Here is a 21,799-nt window from a genome sequence, read left to right as displayed (position 1 = left end):
TGTGAGATTTGTTTCAAATTCATCCAGTTTAGGGGTGGGAAAAGCAGGAGTATATCAATGAACCAAGTTTGGTCATGAGTTGATCATTATTGAAGGTGGTGATGCAAACAGTCAGTTCATTTTACCATTCCCTCTATTCTTCTATGTTTAAAACTTTTCAGGGGCATCTGGGTGGCTCAGTCAGTGAGTGTCTGACTTCGGCTCAGAGCATTATCTTGCCATTCATGAGTTTGGGCCCCGCGTAGACTCTGTGCTGACAGCCTGGAGCTTGGAGCCTGCTTCAGATTCTGTGTCTCCTTCTCTCCCTGCCCCTCCCCCGCTCATGCTCTGTCTCTCTCTGTCTCTCAAAACTAAATAAATAAATGTTTTTTTTTTAAATTCAAAAAGAACTTTTCATAATAAATCATAAAATAGAAACCAGAATTATAACTGACAATTGTCCTGTACAATCACTGAATAAACAATATACAGAATGATATGTGTAGTATGATTGCAATTATGCAAATATGTTTACACACTTTTAAAAATTTGAAAGGGAATATGTAAAAATCAAAACAGCTATATTTGGTCATGAGCATATAGGTGATTTTTTTTTTAAAGAGTTTTCTTTCATATTATGGACACATCAACTTTTTAGGAACAAGAGAGGATCATTTTTCAGCCTAAGCTAAGTCCTGTGTAACAGTTTAGGAACCTCAGGGCCCAGGCACGCAGCTGGCCCTTCAGTTGTGTCCTGTGGTCCTGATGCAGCTGGAGAGACAGAGCAGCTCTAGGAGGAAACCCCTTGCCCAGCCAGGCCCTTACTGTTTTTATTTTTAAATCTCAAGCCTGCTGGACCCCAGCATGACAGCAGCACATCCCAATCAGTGCCTCTCAGACCAAGCAGGTGAACCTGCTCACACATCACCTTTCAATCTGGGACAGGAACTTGGTTTCAAAGATGCCCCTGGTCCGGAGACGCTCTGAAATCTGCCCACGGAAAAGGAGACCGTGCTTGGTGAGGTCAATCAGGATCTGCCGCACAATCTCCCCCAGGTACATCCCACTGGTCATTTTCTCATATCTGTTTGGAGAATAGAGATAAGATTGGTAAGAGCAGGAAAATCAGCACTGGTGAGTGGTTCACAAAAGGACCACGGGTCTGGGTATGGAAGGTATGCCCATTGGCATCCAACAACTGCCTGGTTTGGAGTGGTTCGGAGTAGGCTGTAGATCCAGAGAAATGCAATGTAGAAGTCTGCATGATGTGGGAAAGCCAGTCTTTGGAGCCATGTTGACCAGGAAGAAGCCAGGCCCCAGCTCTCCCACATACTAACCGTATGACCTGAGCAAGCACTGTAAGTCATCATCTATAAAACAAGCAGCAAACTCCTGGTCCCACAAGAGCGTTGGGAGGCCAGCATCTGGCGCAGAGCAGGTACTGAGCAAAAATTGAGTCCCTTGCCAGGTCCCAAAGCCCGCTCTCCTCGGCTTTGTATTATAAATCTGGTCTACTAGATTCCCCTTGGCTTTGTATTTGGAGAAATCTAGAGATTCACTAGAGATTCTCTCCATGAAATAATAAACTGCACACACCAGGGGTTCTTTAAAAATATTGGCTCTCCTCCCCCTTTCTACCAGGCTATGAACTCCATGAGGGAAGGAACAAGAGGAAAGGGGGCTCTGTAACCAACAGGCACTGACCAGACACTTTGCACAGGCATCTGCAACAGTATTAATAACAGTGATGTGGAGCTAGACAGCCACTTCCTGCAGGGTCAGGTGGAAAGCTGAGTATATCTGAGACTTACGTGCTGGACTTGTACTCACTTAACTGCTTGGGACCTCATCAGTCTAAGAAACTAAGACTTAGACAAATAATGGTGACAGCAAGGCAAATTCAAATGTGTGCCCCCTCAAACTCTCACTCTAAAAATGTCAGCCTCCAGTGGATTCAGACACAAAACTGAGTCAGAAGGAACTTGCCCCTTCAGAAGAGCCATGATACTCAAATGCCCCAACTTGGGATTCAGAGACAAGGTTCCTTCTTTTTGGATCAACCTCTGGTTCAGCTGGGCTGACCATAACTCACCTTCCTCTCAGCTACAGAGACTAGTGCCAAAGGAAGAGCAGGACCATTAAGGCTGGTCTTGGCCTTGCCCAAGCATCTTCCTGTACAGTGTTCTCAGCTCCCTAGTTACCAAGGCATCTGTGGCCCAGGTATCTCATTACATGTCCTATCTGTTCAACTTCTCCACTTGGATATCATCATCATGATAAATCTATATTTTCATCTTATTGTATATATTAAGATACTGAGTTTCATTGTGACAAACACCATATGGCCTGATAGTAAAACATTTACAATCTGGTCCTTTACAGAAAAAGTTTGCCAACACCTGCTGCCACGGATGGGCCTGGGTTAATTATCAATTCCTAGCACGTTACCTCTATTCTACCCACTGCTTTCTCTCTTAATCAAGAAGCTCGATGAGAACACAAGTGAAAATGTACTCTATTTTTTTTAAAGAATCATTCATTGCTTTCAGTATTTTTAATATGACTAGTAAATGGAACATACCTCACAAGTGATTGTGACCCGTGGTGGGACATGACATCATGACTAAGAACCAATACTCCCATCCATCACTTGCTGCCCCACCCCCACCCCCAACTGCAACAGAAGTCACCAGAGTGGCAGCCAGCTCTTGAAAGGCTGAGGATGTTGACCTCTAAACTGGATTTACTAGAAGCCCACCCTGAGAGGGCCTACTAAGTCAGCATTCCCCTGCTCTGTGACACTTGGCCCACGGTGAATGGACTTTGTAACCATCTCTGAATCACTTCCAAAACCACCACGAGACCTTATGCCACCTTATGGTAATTAGAAAAAGGTACCTCTCCTTTCCACTTGTTGGGAACTTGCCCTGTGTTTTGTTTTTGTTCTAGTCAGACACTTCACTGACCTCTGATGGAGAGTTGTAATAAAAATACAAAGCTGTACTGTCTATGATATGAACACAGTACCCTCCCCCAGAGCTGGTAATGTCGTACACAGCACAACATGCATAAATACACACATCTGCCCTCCTCACCTCTGTTTGCCAGGGTTCAAAGACCCCTCATCCACCTTCTTGTCATATTGCGTCCGGATGTCATCTATGCAGCCATTATCTCCAAACCCTCCCCACTCGGTGTTAATGCACATCTTCCCTTCGTCTCCTTCCACCAGCTCGATGTTCTTCATCTCCTCCATGTAGCACATGTTGCTGCCTGTTCCTAGAAGGAATCATGAAGGGACTTTAGTCTTCAAAAGACATCACCAAGTCCTAAAGAAGCAGAGGAGCACAGTGGACGGGAATTTAGGCTTGGAGTCAGATATGACTGGGTATGAGTTCCAGCTTAACGCTCATCACTAGGCGACCGTAGACAAGTATCTCATCTTTTAGGGGTCCAATTTCTTCATCTGTAAAAAGGAAATAACACCTGCCTTATAGATTTGTTATAAAGGAAAAAATGAGATGGTGTTCACAAGCTTCCTCCACATAGTAAGCATCCAGGAAAGGGGTCCCTGAGATAACACCATCCTCCTTCTCCTCATCACCGTCATCATCGCATCACATCATCATCCTCTTCCTCATCATCACTGTAGGCTATAGGCACACAAAGTGAGCTCCCAAGTAGTCACAGTTAGCATCCAGAGCTAGAAGGGACCATGAGGAATTATCTAGTCTTAGAAAAGTAAACATTGGCATCCATAGGCCACCTTCTTTCTCCTTTGCTCATGACGTGGTCTCAGAACTATTCTCAGAGCAGCAGCCCAGGCAGCGACTATATTCAGTCAAGCAAGTCTCACCCCTTTGTCCTCCTAATTCTAGCCTGACCCCTCCCACAGATGAGGAAACTCAAGTCCAGACAGAAGGAGTAACCCTCCCACAGTCACAAAATGGTAAGAGTTTCTGGGAGATGAAACTCTTGGCTGGCACTGAAGGCATCTCACTCTACCCCCTCTCCTTGTTCTAGCCACTGTTCACATTCAGGGAGTCCAGACAACCAACTGGAACAACTTTCCCGGATTCTGTCATTAGTAACCTGTGCCTGTCACTTGATGCCTATCATCTCCATCTTCATCTGTTTAAACCCCTTCCCTTCACCAATTGGAGTCATCCCCTTGAAATCCACCCTTCTGCTTAGTCACTGCTGGACTTCTCCCAAAGGTCCCTAAAATACCTATATTATATGCCAGGCCACTCCCTTCTCTTCTCTTATACCTCTCTTCTTCTTTCCAACTCTTCCCCACCCTGTGCACCCTGACAGCCAGAAGAGGTCAGATAACAGAGGAGATGTACGTTGGAGCCGCATGAAAATCTAGCTCCTTCAGCCCTAGGCCCACATGATCCAACTATGGTCTCTTTCCACCCAGGATAATTTGCCTCAAGGCCCTATTTTGAAAATCGCTTCTTTCTATGCCATTCTCCTTCCTCAACAAAAGGGCAACGTTGGCTAAGGACCCTTAAGGAGAAAGATATTAAGTAAAGATTTAGAAAGTAGGAGACCTGGAATCCTAATCTTAACTTCATCTCTGCCTTGGTCAAAGCTGGCTTTAGACTTGCTGTGTAATGGAAAAATGGTCCCTGTGCACTTCCCTACGTTAAAAGGAAACCACCAGGGAGTCCCGGGTGGCTCAGTTGGTTAAGCATCTGACTTTGGTTCAGGTCGTGACCTCACAGAGATCTCACAGAGTCCTCATCGGGCTCTGCACTGACAGCTCAGAGCCTGGAGCCTGCTTCAGATTGCCTGTCTCCCTCTCTCTCTGCCCCTCCCCTGCTTATGTGCTCTCTCTATTTTTATGTCAAAAATAAAGAAACATTTAAAACAACTAAATAAATAAAAGGAAACCACCAAAAGATGAGATGATGAGAGCAGGCTAATGGGACATGCGTGACCACTTACCTGCAATCAGGCCAATCTCACAATTAGGATCTTCATATCCACAGGTCATCATAGTCCCCACTGTGTCATTCACGATCGCAACTATGTCCAGGTCAAACTCCTGCAAAGGAAGCAGCCATATTGTAAGTAGGATGTACAAGCCAAACAGGCTCAGGAGGGCCACATCAGCTCAAGGTGGGGCGGGGTTGGGGGGTGCGCGGCAGAGGCTGGAGTCACAGGGCTCGGCACAGGATGGCAGAGTAAAGGGACCTGGGAGAAAGGGCAAGGTGAGACATGAGCCTTAACACCATAACATACATTTCTCCTCTTGATGGCTTCCCTGAGCATGTCCACCACATCTTCCCCTTCACAGTCAGTGGCCTTGAAGCCTTTGGTCCACTCAATGAGTGTTCCCTGAAGGAAAGAAGAAGAAGTTCATTTGAGCAATAATAGTTTGCTGGGACCACTGCACAATCTCCACATCCAATAGATTCGAAGTGCTGGGGTCGGCTGCTAGTCCAAACCATGTGCTTTTGACTGTTCCATCTCTGCAGCCTATCACTGGGCCCAGAGCATGATGCCCAGACAAGGTCCACTGCCAAGGGGAACAACTGTAGCAGCTTGTATTTATCAAGGGTCAACTCCTGTTCCCTGGCCATGACCTCACAGAACAAAGGCCTGGATCACAGGGATTCTATTTCTAATTTAACCAAGGACCGATTAAGATGTGATTAAAGGGGCGCCTGGGTGGCTCAGTGGGTTGAGCGTCGGACTTCGCCTCAGGTCATGATCTCACAGTTCGTGAGTTCAAGACCCACGTCAGGCTCTGTGCTGACAGCTCAGAGCCTGGAGCCTGCTTAGGATTCTGTGTCCCCCTCTCTCTCCGCCCCACCCCTGCTTGTGCTCTGTCTCTCTGTCTTTCAAAAATGAATAAACATAAAAAAAATTTTTTTAAAGATGTGACTAAAGATAAATGCTACAAAATGTCCATCAAAGCATGGTTCCACAGTGAAAAACTAGAGGCATCCTATCATTACAATATACATCTATTATCTGGTACATTGATATAAGAAACGTTAAACAGTCATAAAAAATCATGCTGTAAGAGAACATTGAATGTTAGAGAAAAATGTTCACCATACACTGTAAACACACGTTAAACAAATACAGATGCTGAATTATACTATCATTCTTTTAAAAACCACACACACATGGGGCGCCTGGGAAGCTGGGCTCCCTTGTTCCTTTCCTGGTGGATGTACGTAGAACACTAGAGATTCACTAGAGATTTGAAAAAAAAATCGCTCTTTCTTATTAGTTGCAGTTACAAAAAATACTATTTTTTAGAAATCATTCTTTTTTCTCCCCAGCCATCAGTGGCTTTGCTCCCAGCTATCAGTTGGTCTCCTCCTGCCTCTTAATTGTGTATCCATGAACTTGTCAGAACTTCCGAGAGGCTGAGAGGCCAAGTGTCCTGGGTCAGGAGGAGTGGCTGTGTCTTGGTGCTCATGGACCATTCAGGACTTTGGACAGCTGCATGTGGCTGCCTTCCCCATCGGTGATTGATTGACTGATTCATTCATTCATTCACTATTTATTCACTTATTTATTTATTTATGAGAGAAAGAGAGTATGAGCAGAGGAGGGGCAGAGAGAGAGAGGGAGAGAGAGAATCCGAAGCAGGCTCTGCGCTGCCAGAACAGAGCCTGATGTAGGACTCGAACCTGTGAACCGTGAGATCACGACCTAAGCTGAAATCAAGAGTTGGATGCTCAACCAACTGAGCCACCTAGGCACCCCAGTGTTTTAATTTTTAATGGCAGCAGTCATACAGCAATGTGTTGCCTTTGTAAAAAAAAATTAGAGTGTTACTGATAAGGACAAAGTCCCCCTTAACTTTCCATCCCCCCAATCTGAGAGATAATTAGACCTTTCCAGGTCAGTTAATATGGATGTCCCACATTCCTTCCCTGAGCAGAATATTCCTCAAGTATAATTGCATAGAAATAAAAAATACCTATAGAATAAGTACTATTTTTAATCTCCATTTTTCAAATGAGGAAACCAGAGAGGTTAAGTAATTTGCCTAAGGTCACACAGTCAGTAAGCGGAGAAGCCAAGATCCAACGTGGTTCCACACCCATGCTCTTAACTATTGTGCTCTGCTGCCTCCCTGTTAGGTAGGAAATATCTGTGAAGCACTCAGAGCATAGTCCACCACAGAGCAAGCACTGTGTGTGTGCCTGTTAAATAAAAGTCAAGTAATTAAGTCCATATGACTGATAGGCTGTAGTTTACTTAGTCATCCTCCATTGCCATTTGAATTATTTCTAATGTTTCGTTATAAAAAAGGAGTGCTGTAGTGAACATCCTTGTTCGTTCCTTCTTGGCACATGTTTGAGAAATAGAGTCTTGAGAAATGGGTCTTCCGGCCTTAGCATTCTGGCATTTTTAATTTTAAGAGAGTCAGCCATATTACCAGATAACACAACCTCTTGAACCCCTCTCTCCTCATTCTCTGAATAATTCGGGTGGGAAGGCGCTGCTGACGTGCATGTTTCCACGCTGTTCTCAGAGCCCCGAAGAGCTCTGCCTCAGTTTGATTTTGTACTGACCAATCAGATGAGGCCTGCATGGCTCAACTTTCTCATATGAGAAATGAAATAGGATAGAAAATGGAGTGTAACGCATACAGTAAGAATACTGTTTCTTGATTTTTTGGTTTTAATTATATAGATGTAGGTGTGCTGTGCATTTTAACCAAAATGGTTCAACGACACGGTTCCAGGTCCTGGTCTCCCCAAGGGTGAAGTGTAAGAGCCTGGGCTCTCAGGCCAGTATCACCAGTGTTTATAGATGTGGCAATTTGGACAAGTCACCTACCTCTCTGTGCTTCTGATTTTCCTAACCACAACAAGGTGATTAAAAATAGTATGCATACATACAATGAGATATCACTGAGTTTAAAAAAGGATGGAAATTGTGACACGTGCTACAACATGTATGAATCTCGAGGACATTATAGCTAAGTGGAATAAGCCAGTCACAAACAGACGAATACAGTATGATTCCACTTAGATGGGGTGCCCGAAATAGTCCAACTCATAGAGACAGGAAGTAGACTAGATGTTAGGAGGGACTGGGGGAGGGGTAACTGGGGAATTATTACTTAATGGGTATAGAGTTTCAGTTTGGGGAGATAAAAAAGTTTGGAAGATGGATAGCGGTGATGGTTTCATGGCAACGGGAATGTACTTAATGCCACAGAACCGCACACTTAAAAGTGGTTAAAGTGGTCAATTTTGTGTGATATCTATTTTACTACAATTAAAGAAATGGCACAAAACAAAACAAAAATAGTACGTACATCATGGGGACGTTGAGTGGATTAGATGAAATCTTAACAAATCTTTGGTGTCATTCTTATTATCATTGTCATGGGCTCTCTGGTTGACTTGTGTTGACCAGACTTCTCCCCATAAATTCAAAAGTGGTGCTCTCCTCTCCGCCAGCCCTGTAAGTAAGCCTGTCAGAGAGCACACGTGCTCCCTCTCCATGAGCTGGTGAATGGGGTTTTTGGGGTGTTTTTTTTTTTAATGTTTATTTATTTTTGAGAGAGAGAGAAAGAGAGAGCATGAGCAGGGGAGGGCAGAGAGAGAGGGAGACACAGAATCCGAAGCAGGCTCCAGGCTCCGAGCCATCAGCACGGAGCCCGACACAGGACTCAAACTTGTAAACCGCAAGATCATGACCTGAGCTGAAATCAGTCGCTCCACCCACTGAGCCACCCAGGCGCCCCCGGAGAATGGCGTTTTTATCCCAGAATTCCAAGAAAGCCTTGGTGATACACGTTTCTAAATTATTATGAATGATTTATTAAAACTGTTATCCATGATGTCCTTCATTGTCAACTAAGTAAGTGTTTGTGTGATAAATTCTTTCTCCGATTCTAGTATCAGGAAGGAAATACACTTCTGATGCACCGGTAAACTTTCATTCAACAGATAACACCCTGCAGCCTACCGTGTCTCCCTGTTTACACTGGCCGCCCAGGAGTTCACAGGCATTATTACTACTTAAAAGTTATAACTGGCTTTAACTGGTCATTACCTCTCTCCATCTCTCCATAATATGATTTAACCTCCCATTTAACAGCTCTCTTACGCATGTGTCCCTTTACTGTATACTGCCCTAAATCTCTTGTGAACTTCAATCCAAAAAATAACAGTGGGGCCACATGGCTGGCTCAGTCAGGAGAGCGTGTCACTATTGAGAATAGAAGTTATTTAAAAAAAAAAAAAAAAAGAAAAAATCTTTAAAACAAAAAACAAAAAAATACCAATGAAAATGGAACATAATGAATAGAAAATATTAGTAGAAAACATAATCAAGTTCTTGATTATGTTTCCCCAGCTGCCCTGAACCTGAGACCCTTAAAAGAGGAAATAAACATTGACTCAGAGGTACGCTGAGGTTCCCTGGTGGAAGAAAGAAGCCCACCGGGCTGTCTGTAAGCCTGCGGGGCTGTCTTACCTTGTCAATGCTCGTCTGCCTGCAGGGAAATGAGAATGTGAAGCCCAGGGGCAGCTGGGCTCCCTTGAGGCCCATGTAGTCCAGGAAGTCAGCGATGCACTGCACAATGTGGTCAAACAGCTGCAGGGAAAGAGTGGCAGTCAGGCCAGGCCAGCAGGGACACAGGGTGGCAGGCTGGCCCCTCGGGCACAGAACTCCCCCGCCCGGCGCTCACCTCCTCGCCGGTGCCCTGCATGATCTCCAAGGGGATGGCGAAGATCTTGTTGTACATTCGCACCGACCTCCGTCCACTTCTGATCTTTACCAGGAGGACCCGGAAGTTGGTTCCCCCCAGATCCAGGGCAAGGAACTTGCCTTTCTCTGTGGTGGAGAAAGTTGGAGCTGCCTTCCACCAGCGTCCACAGAACAGGGGCTCACGTGGAGGCATTGAGAGGAAGAGGAGACACCAAAATACAGCCGACTCAGAGCCTTTTCCCTTGGGGCTCTCGAGCCAGAGGAGTGTGGCCGTCACCAAGCACAGCGTCAGAGCACTGGGCAGGCGCTTTGAGGCTGACTGAGGCCGCCTGCTTTTCTCGGTATCTGCTAAAGGCCACACTTGATACTTATGCTCAAGGAGCCTCTGAGGGTGAATCCAGGCCAGGCTACACTGACTGCAATGAACTCTGGAGGGTGTTTCCATCCTGTCTCTGTGTCCTAGAGGGAGTGTTCATGAAATGATTCTTCCTGCCCCCTGCTCTTCTCATTCCTGGATTCCCACACCTGCACGTGACCAATAAGAAGCCATGTCAAGTCCGACCCCCATTACCATCCAGGGCCAATAGTATCTCTCATTTCTCCTGACGTTGAAGAGCACCAGAGTCTGTTCTGTGTGACCTTGCAACTTGCCCTCTGCCTCTTCTCACTCCGTTCTGGCCACACCGGTCATTCTATTGTTTCCCGAATTTGCCGAAGGCATCACTCCCAGCCAGCTTTCTGACCCCTTATCCTGCTCTATTTTTCTTCATAGCATCTGCTGCTACATGGCCCTTGTTTATTGTTTACTAAATGTTCATGGCTTTTGCTTATTGTCTGCCAGCCCAACAGAACGTAAGCTCCACAGGGGTAGGGACTGTGTTTTCCTCCCTGCTCTCTGGCCACGCCTGGACCAGAGCCCGACCTATCGTAGGTACTTAGTGAAATTGTGAAAAATGAAGGCAGAAGGAGTAAAGAGATCAAAGAATGAACACTTGAACAGTGTCTTTTACTGCTCCTATTTTTTCTCCCCACATAGACTCGAAGGATATTAGCGCTGGAAAAGATCTCTGTTGCTGTGAGACCCAAGGTGCAGATGTGTGGCTTTGAGTATGTCATCTGACCTCTCCGAGTCTCCGAATTGTCAGCAATAAAATGGGAATCATTTTTTCACTACATCACTTACGAAGTGGTTGTGAGGAGGAAATGAGATGAGAGATTCCAAAGAAAATCACAAGACAAAAAGCATTTTACAAACGTCATTGTTTCCATGTAAGGCTACTGAGGTTCAAAGAGGTGAAGTGACTTGTCTAAAGAACTCACCCCACTTCTTGTCTAAAGACAAGAAGCCACTTGTCTAAAGTGGCTCCTCTGGGCTGAACACAGGGAAAGGGTCAGAAAGCAATGAGAGAGAGAGAGAGAGGAGTAACCAAGCCCCAGGAGAAGAGAGAGAGAGAGAGAGAAGCAGGCAGAAGACAAGCCAGACAACTCCAAGTGTCCAGATGGCAGCTCCCAGGGACAACACCTGGGTCTTCTGTTCGCCAACAGCGTGGGGTACACTCTGTGTCCTCGACTACATAGACACACACATGTGACCTAACTTAGGTATTCTTCCGTTGCAAATGCCTTGGATCAACCAAGGCAAATAGATTCAGAAGGAGTACCGACCTTCTACCCTACTCCCCCTCCCTCCATTACAGACACGACTCCAAGGCTTTTAAAACAAAACAACCTAACTGGGTTTGAGGAGTTTTGGAGAGCTCTGTGCATGGCCCACCTGTACCATCTGGCATCCCGCAAACGTAGGTGGGCAGCATCTTGACCGTGGCCAGCAGGTGGGTGTCTCTTTTCAGCCCGTACTCGAATTCAGTCCGCATCTTGCCCTGCACAGCCTTAAGTTGCTCTTGAGTCAGCTGGAACAAAGCCAGCACCTTGTCAATCTGCTTCCGTTGGGTCTGCACACGGGAGGCCACCGCTGTCACCATGGCAGCCCCCTTGGTGCTTCCACTCTCCGACAAGAGGAAGCGGACATCACAGTTCGGAACCAGTTTCCTCACCACCTTGTGCAGGCGTTTTGGGTATCTGAAGGCAGGGGTGATGGCAAAATATGTAATAATCATAAAGGCCCATGCCTGGTCAATGGGAAGAGACCCAGGTGTAGCAGTGGAGTGGGGTCCTGGGGAGCCTTGAGGAGCTGGGTTCACCTCTTTAGTTGCCAGATGGTGGGAGGGTAAGGAGATGACTGGGGGGAGGGGCTAGGGCAGCTAGGGTAGCAGAAGGGACACTTGGAGGCTCAAAGAAGTGGCTGTTATTTTTAAGTTTATTGAGAGTGAGAGAGAGCACAAGAGGGGAAGGGGCAGAGAGAGAGGGTGGTACAGAATCCGATGCAGGTTCTAGGCTCTGAGCTGTCAGCACAGAGCCCGACGGGGGGCTCGAACCCACGAACCATGAGATCGTGACCAGAGCCAAAGTCAGACACTTGACTGACTGAGCCACCCGGGTGCACCCCAAGAAATGGCTATTTTATCATTAATATTTCAATCAGTAGGGCATGTCCACAAGACTGTATTGGCTGAGCATCATCTCTGTCCAAACGGGAAGGGTTCTTTCCCCAGCTCTTTCCAGTGTGTAATCACCTGACTTCCAATACCATCTCTATTAGCCAGAGGGACTCTCACACTTCCTCCTTCTAGGAAATTCTCACTTCTCTGTGTTTTCTTACCAGTATCCTTCCTGTGAACCTGGCACCCTCTGCCATTCTGATTTTTCCTCATATATAACTGAGTGTATATTACTTTCCAATCTTACCAGATAGTAGGTACTTGATAATAACATAGATAGATGGACAGATGGATAAACACATGAATGGATGCCCTTCTAGTCAGGCAACTGGGTTTAGCAAAATATTTTTCTTTTCTTTTCTTTTTTCTTTTCTTTTTTTCTTTTTGAGAGAGAGAGAGAGCATGCGCACGCACTGCAAGCAGGAGAGGGGCAGAGAGTGAGAGAGAATCCTAGAACCCAGTGCAGGACTCAATCTCACAACCGTGAGATCATGACCTGAGCCAAAATCAAAGGTCCGATGTCTAGCGGACTGAGCCACCCAGGCGCCCCAGAATATTTAAGAATGATCCCCCAAGGCAACCCAGCCAGCTAGATGAATATAGTCTCTCTTTCCTCTGTAAACTCAGAACCAACAGGACGTGGTTGGTGCCAGCAACACGGAGAAGCAGCAGAGTTTAGAGAGAACCCTGGGACTCTGCTCTGGGGAGACACATTGTGAGGGATGCAGGCTGGCAGGCGGCACTCACTGAGGATGTATCTTGTAGACCGTGCCATCCATGCCCACGGTGGTCCGGAGCCGCACCAGCTTCTTGTTCTCCCGGAGGCGTGTCAGGATGGCTGCCAGGGCCGCTGCACAGAGATTGGCTGAACGGAAGGACACGATGGTGCAGACGTGCTGAACTGCGATGCAGTCGGCCTCCGAAGGCTCCAGGCCCAGATCTGTCAGGATCTCTCTTGTATTGGCCAGGCCTTCTTTATACCTGGCCAGGGAAATAGGAGTGAGAAGACCACACTTCTCCATCCCATGAGAGTCCCCTTAGAGAACCACATTTCCCACCTTGCAGGAGTGGGAAAATAAATAAGCTGGCACCTAGTAATAGAATAACGATAACAATATCAACAATGATCATAGCAGCCACCGTTTACTGAGCCCTCGCTATATGCCAGGCACTTGTCTACAGATTTGACACATATTAACACAACCCTCACAACAATCCTGGGGGAAGTACTGGCATTACCCTATTGTACAGAGAGAGACCTGAGGCATAGAGAGGGTAACTTGCCCACAGTCGCATAGCCAGGAATTGCAAGGGTCAGGATCTGAACTCAGGCAGTTAGATCACGAGCTCACCCTTTTAACCACCCTGTACTATTCTGCCTTTCACAGAAACGCAGTCCCTGCTATGCTGTGCACAAAATCAGACTCTAGGAGTCAGATGCCACTCTGCTGAGCTCAGAATCTAAACTGATTATGAAGCTCAGGGCAATGCTGGGGTTTCTAAGCCTGGGGAACAGGACCCTGAGTGGACTGGTTTCAGCCGCCTTCACCAGCCCTGTCTCCATTGCAGGGACCTCTGTGTGAGGTCTCTCATCACCAAAGCCAAAGTCAGTCTCCAACAGCACCAGGTAGAGAAGGTTCTTGCTGTAGCAGGAGTTCTTACCTTAAGATTCCATGCATGGGAATCTTTAATGGGCCCAAGAATGCCCTAATAGTGTAAGCAAAATTGAGTACAAATGTACATTTTTATGGTAAAAGGTCCAGAACTTGAATTAGACCCTCAAACAGGTCTGTGGCCCTAAAAAGGTTGTAAGTGACCACTTTAGGGAGGAAGAAGGCAGGAAAAGAAAGGAGTTGACCTCCAACCACAGAATCCCTGGCTGATGAAACCAACAAGAAGCCACACTTGAGCCATGGTAGGCATCGCCGACTCACCCGAAGCTGGGTCCAGGTCCGAAGTTGTCCTGGTGAAGATCTGGACAGATCTGGTCCCTTCAGCTGGACCACTACCATGATCATACCACGCCTTGGCTCCCCACTCTAACCTTCTGCAGAGTCAAGGTGAAAAGGACCCAGCCAGCCACTTACTTCTCCATGGCAGCCACATGCCGTGTTTCAATCTTGCCCTTAGTGTGGAGAGCAGAGGATTTCTTGCCGCCAAACAGGAGGCCTGCCTTGGCCATCTTCAGCAAGATGATCCTAACAAGTTCACCCAGGTACAGGCCGCTGATCATCTTCTCAAACCTACAATTTGGTGAACAGATCAGTAGCAGCAACACCTTTAGTTACGCAGCATCCTTCCCAATGCTCATGAGCTATGGCCCATGGTCAAGAGCAGGAGTAACAGAAAGACAACTCCATGGGTCAGGAGGCCTCAGTCCCCATCCCAGCCCGGGGTGCCCTTGGGAGCTCACTTATTCTCTCTGGGATGCATTCTCTTCATCTATAAAAGGAGGGGGGGGGGCGCACCTGGGTGTCTCGGTCAGTTAAGCGTCCAACTTCAGCTCAGGTCATGATCTCGCGGTTCACGGGTTTAAGCCCCACATGGGGCTCTACGCTGAAAGCTCAGAGCCTGGAGCCTGCTTTGGATTCTGTGTCTCCCTCTCTCTCTGCTCCTCCCCCACTTGCACTCTGTCTCTCTCTCAAAAATAAACATTTTTTAAAAATTTATAAAAGGAGAGAACTATGCTAGAGGAGACCTAATATTCCTTCCTTCTCACAAAGTGCTTGACTCCAAGGATCTTTATCACAAATCACCCCTGGCCACAGGAGTAGCATTCTCATATTAGGTATAAGGAATCTTGACTTCATGGACTTCAGGTGATCCTAAGATCACCAACCATGGCATGACAAATCCAAATTTCAGACACTTCCAATTCCTATACCATGCTTTTGTCCCAGAGAGAAAGATGCTGTGTCTGTAGAACCAGAGAGGTTCCACAATAGTGTGGATGACATATCCCACCAGGCTACCTACACCTTGACTTTGAATTTGTACCCAACAAGCAATTACTAATTGTTTCCCAGGGAAAAAACTAAATATAATTTTTATTCTCCAAAATAATGGACACAAAATCAAGGACAACCTGTTTTCTAATCAACTTTACCTATTTCGTTATAAAACCTCTTAGAACATTGCAGAAGCAGAAGACAGTCAAAAGAAATCCTGGTTGGGTTTGGGGGATGAAATTTGTTTTAAGTGAGATGGAGAGAGTGAGGACGACAAAGTCCAAAAAATGGGTCCCACTTTCATGGGCCATGACTGCTCTGTGCCACCAGTGAAACAGGTATGTGCTGGGGAGCAGGTACGTCCAAAGCAGAAATTTGTTTTCCAGGTATGCGGTTCTAGTGTTTGAATCATTTCTAGGAGGGACTCAAAATATTTATTCATCAGAGCTTCTTGGGAAAATGGCTGGGACTCGAAAAATTCCCGATGAGCCTGGAACATCTCACCGGGCCAGAAAAAATAAGGAAGTACTTCAAGAGTGATGGGAGCACATCGTTAAGGACACAGGGGACCAGTTTGGAGAAGCTTCCATTGGTCACGTCCAAAAATATTTGAGCATCAAAATAAATAATGATAAGAAGAACCCTCCATTAAATAATTAAAAAAAAAGAATCCATGAGTTCATATTAGTATAAACAAATAAATGGAGGAGATAGGAAAGCTGTTATTTACAGTAAAATAACAACTAATAAACATGGAGGGAATAATAGATTTGGAAATTCATCAATGGATGCTAAAAGTAAAGAGTGAAAATTTAATGAGAAAGGATATTTACATAGCCTCAAAGCAGGCTTCACCAGATATGTATTCTTCACCAGATATGTATTCTTTACAGAAGGAATAACAATAACCTTCTGGTAGAGAAACCTTTGCATATCCCCTTAGCCGAGTGATTCGAGGTAGCATCACATGTGATGGAACACACAGCATGTGCTTCCAGATGTGATGCACTGAAGAGGAAACATCGTCCCCTCTGTGATATTCCTGCCAAAAATACACCACCTGAATCTAATCATGAGGAAACATCAGGAAAATACAATTGAGGGACATTCTGTAAAATATATGGCTTATATGTCTTAAGATCATAAAAAACTAGGAGACACTACAGAAGATTTCCAGATTAAAGGAAGCTAAAAACAACAGCAACAAGATGTAAAGTGTGAGCCTGAACTTCGTCTCTTTTATAAGGGACATTAACGGGGCAGCTAATGAATTTTGAATAAGTTCTATAAGTTAGATTAAGTATTTATTTCCTAATTTTGATAATTATACTTTGATTATGTGAGACAATACACTTGTTTGCAAATAATACATTTTGAAGTATTTAGGACTAAAGGGATACTGTTTGCAACTTAGTCTCAAATGGTTCAGAAAAATAATTCTATTTAGACATTTTGTATATATGTGTATGTATATACATGTACACAGAAACAGAGAGAGAATATTAGTACTTAAGGAGTCTGGGTGAAGGGGAATTTTGTACCATTTTTGTAACTTCTCTGTAAGTTTGAAATTATTCAATTTTTTTTAAAGAAAGGCTTTTCAGGAGCTCCTGGGTGGCTCAGTCAGGTAAGCGACCGACTCTTGATTTTGGCTCAGGTCATGATTTCACAGTTCGTGGGATCGAGACCCACAATGGGTTCTACACTGACAGCAACAAGCCTGCTTGTGATTCTCATTCTCTCACTCTCTCTATCCCTATCACGCTCATGCTCTCTCTCTCTCTCTCTCTCAAAATAAACAAATAAACTTTTTAAAAAACTATTCTTTCACTTTGAAAGGAAAAAAACTAACAAAACAAAACAAAAAAAGAAAAAAATTTTAATGTTTATTTATTATTTTTGAGAGAGAGAGAGAGAGAGAGAGAGAGAGAGAGAGAGAGAATCTGAAGCAGGCTCCAGGCTCCGAGCTGTCAGCACAGAGCCTGACGCAGGGCTTGAACCCATGAACCATGAGATCATGACCTGAGCCAAAGTCGGATGTGTAACTGACTGAGCCACCCAGGTGCCCCACAAAAAAAAAAAAAAAATTATCTAAAAAATGTCTTTTTGTCCAAGAAACACTTCATGAGCTGCAACAGTGTGTAAGGCACTCTGCTTGTTAAGGCAAGCTCTGGGAGCTCAGCATGCAGGCAGAGCTAGGGCAGACTCCCAATAGTTACTCCACTGGTGAGTGTGGGATGAGAGTTGGGAAAGACCCCCAGGTGCTATGATCAGGCCTCTGAGAAAGTGGGGTGACAGGGGAGCCCTGGAAACACCAGTGAGGGACTTGCCTGAGTCCTGCTCCCTTGGCCACATCGGTCTGCGCTATGGCCCCTCGTCCGAACGCACCAAGAGGGCAGGACCCGAGTCCCTGGGTTCACTGCGTATCTCCCCTGCCTCACACATATGTGATCCGGAAATACGGACTGAAATTGAATCAGGATTATGACCTAGGGGGCATCACTCCATTTCCTTGCCTTCACTTTCCACAGGTGTCCAATGAAACTGAAACACAAGCCTCGCCTCGCAGAATCATTGTGGCAGGAAACTAGTCACATCTAGAAAATCTGCCGGGTATAAGGTGTACCTGAGGGACTGGCAATTTACTGTAAATACCGAGGCCCCGATTTAGAGCACACGAGGGGACTCACAGCTGCTTCCCAGGGTTGAGAGAGCCAAGGTCCAGCTCCCGGTCGAACTCGGTGCGGATGTCTTCCAGAGCCCCGTCGTCCCCAAAGGCCCCCCACTCCGTGTTGATGCACATCCTGCCCTCGTCGCCTTCCACCAGGTCAATGTTGCTCATGTCCTCCATGTAGCACGCGTTGGTGCCAGTGCCTGAACAAGGGATCAGAGCGAATACGCAAAGACGGAAGGGCTCCCAGCTGGGCAAAGACAGAGAGAACTCTTAACTGCCTGAGAGTCCTCTGAATGTACCACAAAGTGCTTTTGATCCACTTCCCGGGCCTGGTTCTCACTGAGGGAACAGCTTTGGCAAGCCTGGAGTTCATGAGGAATAAAGCTGACACGCCAAGTCTACACTTCTCAGATGTTAATGGTTTGCGGTCATGAATGGGGTCGATTGTGAAGAAGTCCCTGATGAATATGCATGAGAGCTGACAAAGCACATTTACAAAGAGGAGGATGAGTTAACCTAACCTTGGAAATTAAAAAAAAAAAAAAAAATCACTAACCTACTGTTAATTTTTTTAATCCTTTCTCTAAGCTACTTAGCGTCTTCTCTATTTGATACTAAAAATATTCTGTACTCACGGCCTGCCACAAATTGTTCCTGGCATAAGCTATATCCTTATCTTTGACAGTGATCAGCTATGACATAAGAAAGCAACATTCCATTATTCAAACACAAAATCACTCCAAGGAGATTCCTCAAACACTACAATACTGGGGAGTGACTACAAAAGGGCACAATCTGTTTGGGACCTACTGGGCTGATGACAATGTTCTACAGTCGGATTGTGGGGATGGTTAGGAAACTCAAAATTTACTAAAAATCATTGAATTGTATCCCTTAAATGAGAGGATTTTTACGGCTCAATAAAGCTGCTTAGAAAAAAAATTTTTTTAAAGGATCTCCCCCTACCTGATGCTCTGGTCTGAGGATTTTAAAGCCAACATGAGAAATAAGAAATGAGAGAAGCAGAATGTAAAACAGTACCTAGAGTAAGCTTTTCTAAGAAAAGTGTGGACTCTGTTTAGGCGTGGCTCCCAGTCTGCAGGGTGCCACACGTAGTCACCAAGACACGGTGACAGCGGTTAGAAGATGTGACTGGCAAGCGCCCATCCCATTCTGAGCTGAGGGCTCCGGAAATGGGAAGGCAGATCAAGCCGCTTGGGTGCAAAGATCCTGCCCTTTGGGATCCTGCCCAAAGAGAGAGCAATTCAGAAAACTCTCCCCAGTAGTGGTAACGGAACGGGGAGGTGGCAGGAAATGTTCAAGAACAGTCGATAAATCTAATGCATTTGGTTTTATTGTCCCCCATGCTGCCTTCTCACGGCCAGCGTCTGGCAGACTCCCTCCCAGCTCAGGTGTCGAGAACCACCCACCGGGCACCTTCGTGGTGCTGCGACGTCCCTGGTCCAGGCCCCCACCATGTCTCGCCCACACAGGAGATACAGTGACCTCTTGGCTGGTCACCTTGCTTCCATTCTTGCCCCAGGAGTCAATTCTCTTTGGGTGACACGGCAGCCGAAATGAGCTTTTTAAAAACGCACACTCCATTTACCCATTCCCCACCCAAATCCTCCAGTGCCTTCCTGCCTCCCCTCGGAGCAAAAGCCAAAGACCTTATGGGAACTCTGTCCTGTGTCCCACGCGATCTGCCCAGTCCCGTCCACTCCCTCTGACCTGAATAGCCTATGACTCTCAGCCTTCACTCACTTTGGTGCAGCCCCCATTCAGCTTTTTAGGGTCCTCGAGCATCCCAGACGCAATCCCACCTCAGAGGCCATAGGTTTCCTCCTTCCTTCGCAGCGACTCTCTTCCTCTCGATCTCCACTTGGCTCCTTCCTCCTCATCACCAAGGTCCCTGCTCAAATGTCACCCCTCACCGCCACCTGCAGTTCTATTACTCGTTTATACCTTTCAGGCCTTCCCCCCACTTGCCCACTGAAAGCTCAGGAACCTCCGAGTATTAACTCACCACTGAAAACCCAATAGAGCATGGGGCCTACCACACAAAAGGCATGCAGGAAATACTCGTTGAATGAACGGATGGATGGATGGATGGATGCATGTTTTAATTTTCCATTTCCCTATGTTACTTCTCATAAATAGGAAGTGTCAGCACCCTTCCACAGAATTTACTCGGTTGGCTAAAACTAAGCCCCAGACCGATCCCTTTTCCCAACCCGGAGAATCAAGTCAAATTGAGTTACCAATGATGACACCAACTTCACAGTAGGGATCATCATAGGCGCACGTCATCATGGTCCCCACGGTGTCATTGACCAAGGCCAGGATGTCCACGTCTATGTCCTGCTTGAACACAAGTCCCAAAGGACATCAGTGGATGAGAAGGAGGCATTATCCCTTTATCTTTCCCCACGGAGGAAGTGAAAGCGGTGAAGGTGACCGAGACAATTACTAGACCCTGCCTGCTGGGCCTGCCTGGAAGAAACAAGGCCTCTATCAAGGTTCCGGGATCTAGAAAAGAGGAATGGCAGTCGGGAGCTAAAGAGTGGAACCCATGCTCCTGCCTTATGGGTGAAGGTCTCCATGCAATGAAATATGAGTGACAGACCACCAGGACTGCAGTCTTGATCTGAGAAACACCAAAGAAAGCATATTTATTCTGGGACCCAAGTCCTCCCCCACGGGGACAGCTTAACCAGACTCAGCCAAGTCCTCTCCGTGGGCAGCACTAGGGACATCCCATCTGGGTTTCCCATGTTGGCAAGTCAACTTGGGTTATTACCTTATGGTTCCCCCAAGGTTTGGGGGGACATTTTAAAGTAAAACGAAACAATAAGAGAAAAACACAAGATACAAGAGATTGTGACTGCATGTTTAAAGAGAAAAAAGACTGGAAGGGTATACATTAAAATATTCCTCGTTGTCAGGATAACAAATAATTTGGGTTTATTTGTATGCGTTTTGGCTCAGCAAGGAGCATGTCTTCAGGTATTTAGATTATTATAAAATTTACTCAACGAATAAAGATAGCCCATGAACAGACAGTGGAAAACAGAAGAGACAGCCAGACTGGAAAGAAAGCAGTCTTTTAAGCTCAGAGAGGAAAGGTGGGGCTAGAGCATCACACATGCATAGGGGCTAACCAAGACCCTCTGAGGGGGTTGGGCCACCTTCCAACAGCAATTGGACCCAGCTCACCACCTGGAACCAAGGCTCACCAATGGGCTCATCCAAACTGGTCACAATCGGTCACATCTACAGTGAGACCTTCCCTAAGATCCATCCCATCTCTGATCCCCCCTCTGGGGCAGGCAGAGTAGGAGACCCCACCTCGAGAGAACTGGGCTGGGACTGGTAAATTCCTCACCTTGTGTTTTTTTATAGCTTTGGCCAGACAATCCACCACATCAGTGTCTTGAACTCCACGTGCCTTAAACTTCTTGGTCCATGAAAGCAGGATGCCCTGGGAGAAGATTTCAGAGCCAGTGAAAATGAGGAAGGTGCTCAGTTCTGAAAACGAGGGGCAGACATTTCATGCATCAAGTGCAGCCCCATGGCTTTCTCTTCTTTTAGCTGAACCACCCCCCCAATTCTTTCAGCATTCCTTCGGAGGGTTTTCCGAATAATCTAAACATCTTTATTTCATGTGAGCAGTCTGAAATAGCACACACGGTGCCAGAAAGAACAACTGCTGAGGAGTCAGAACACTTGGACTCACAAGATATTAGACAAGTCATTTAACCCCTCCGAGCCTCAGTTTACTCGTCTGTGAAGTGGAGAAACGTCATATCCTGCCTCGGCCCCAGGAATGCTCTGAGGGAAAGGCCTGGCATATGGTAGATAAACATTGTGTGTGCAGAATATGTGGTCTGCCAGGTCCATGAAACAGAACCGGCATGGTGTTACCTGGCAGGACTCCTTTG

General features: G+C 46.2%; 1 protein-coding gene across 1 annotated transcript in view; it reads right to left on the bottom strand.

Annotated features, from left to right (window-relative positions):
* Positions 1–21,799, bottom strand: part of HKDC1 (hexokinase domain containing 1) — a 48,828-nt gene that overhangs the window by 10,402 nt on the left and 16,627 nt on the right. The window contains exons 5-16 of the mRNA XM_042908879.1: positions 21,244–21,339; positions 20,120–20,219; positions 17,875–18,058; positions 14,324–14,479; positions 12,984–13,217; positions 11,453–11,757; positions 9,659–9,804; positions 9,445–9,564; positions 5,230–5,325; positions 4,933–5,032; positions 3,075–3,258; positions 908–1,063 (exon numbers count right to left, since the gene is read on the bottom strand). Coding sequence (XP_042764813.1) covers positions 908–1,063; positions 3,075–3,258; positions 4,933–5,032; positions 5,230–5,325; positions 9,445–9,564; positions 9,659–9,804; positions 11,453–11,757; positions 12,984–13,217; positions 14,324–14,479; positions 17,875–18,058; positions 20,120–20,219; positions 21,244–21,339 — 1,877 coding nt within the window. The remainder of the gene's footprint in view (positions 1–907; positions 1,064–3,074; positions 3,259–4,932; positions 5,033–5,229; positions 5,326–9,444; positions 9,565–9,658; positions 9,805–11,452; positions 11,758–12,983; positions 13,218–14,323; positions 14,480–17,874; positions 18,059–20,119; positions 20,220–21,243; positions 21,340–21,799) is intronic.

The sequence above is a fragment of the Panthera leo genome, chromosome D2 (assembly GCF_018350215.1).
Source record: "Panthera leo isolate Ple1 chromosome D2, P.leo_Ple1_pat1.1, whole genome shotgun sequence".
Lineage (NCBI taxonomy): Eukaryota > Metazoa > Chordata > Mammalia > Carnivora > Felidae > Panthera > Panthera leo.
Note: the sequence above shows the minus strand (reverse complement) of the source record. Positions and strands in the feature narration are given on the sequence as shown.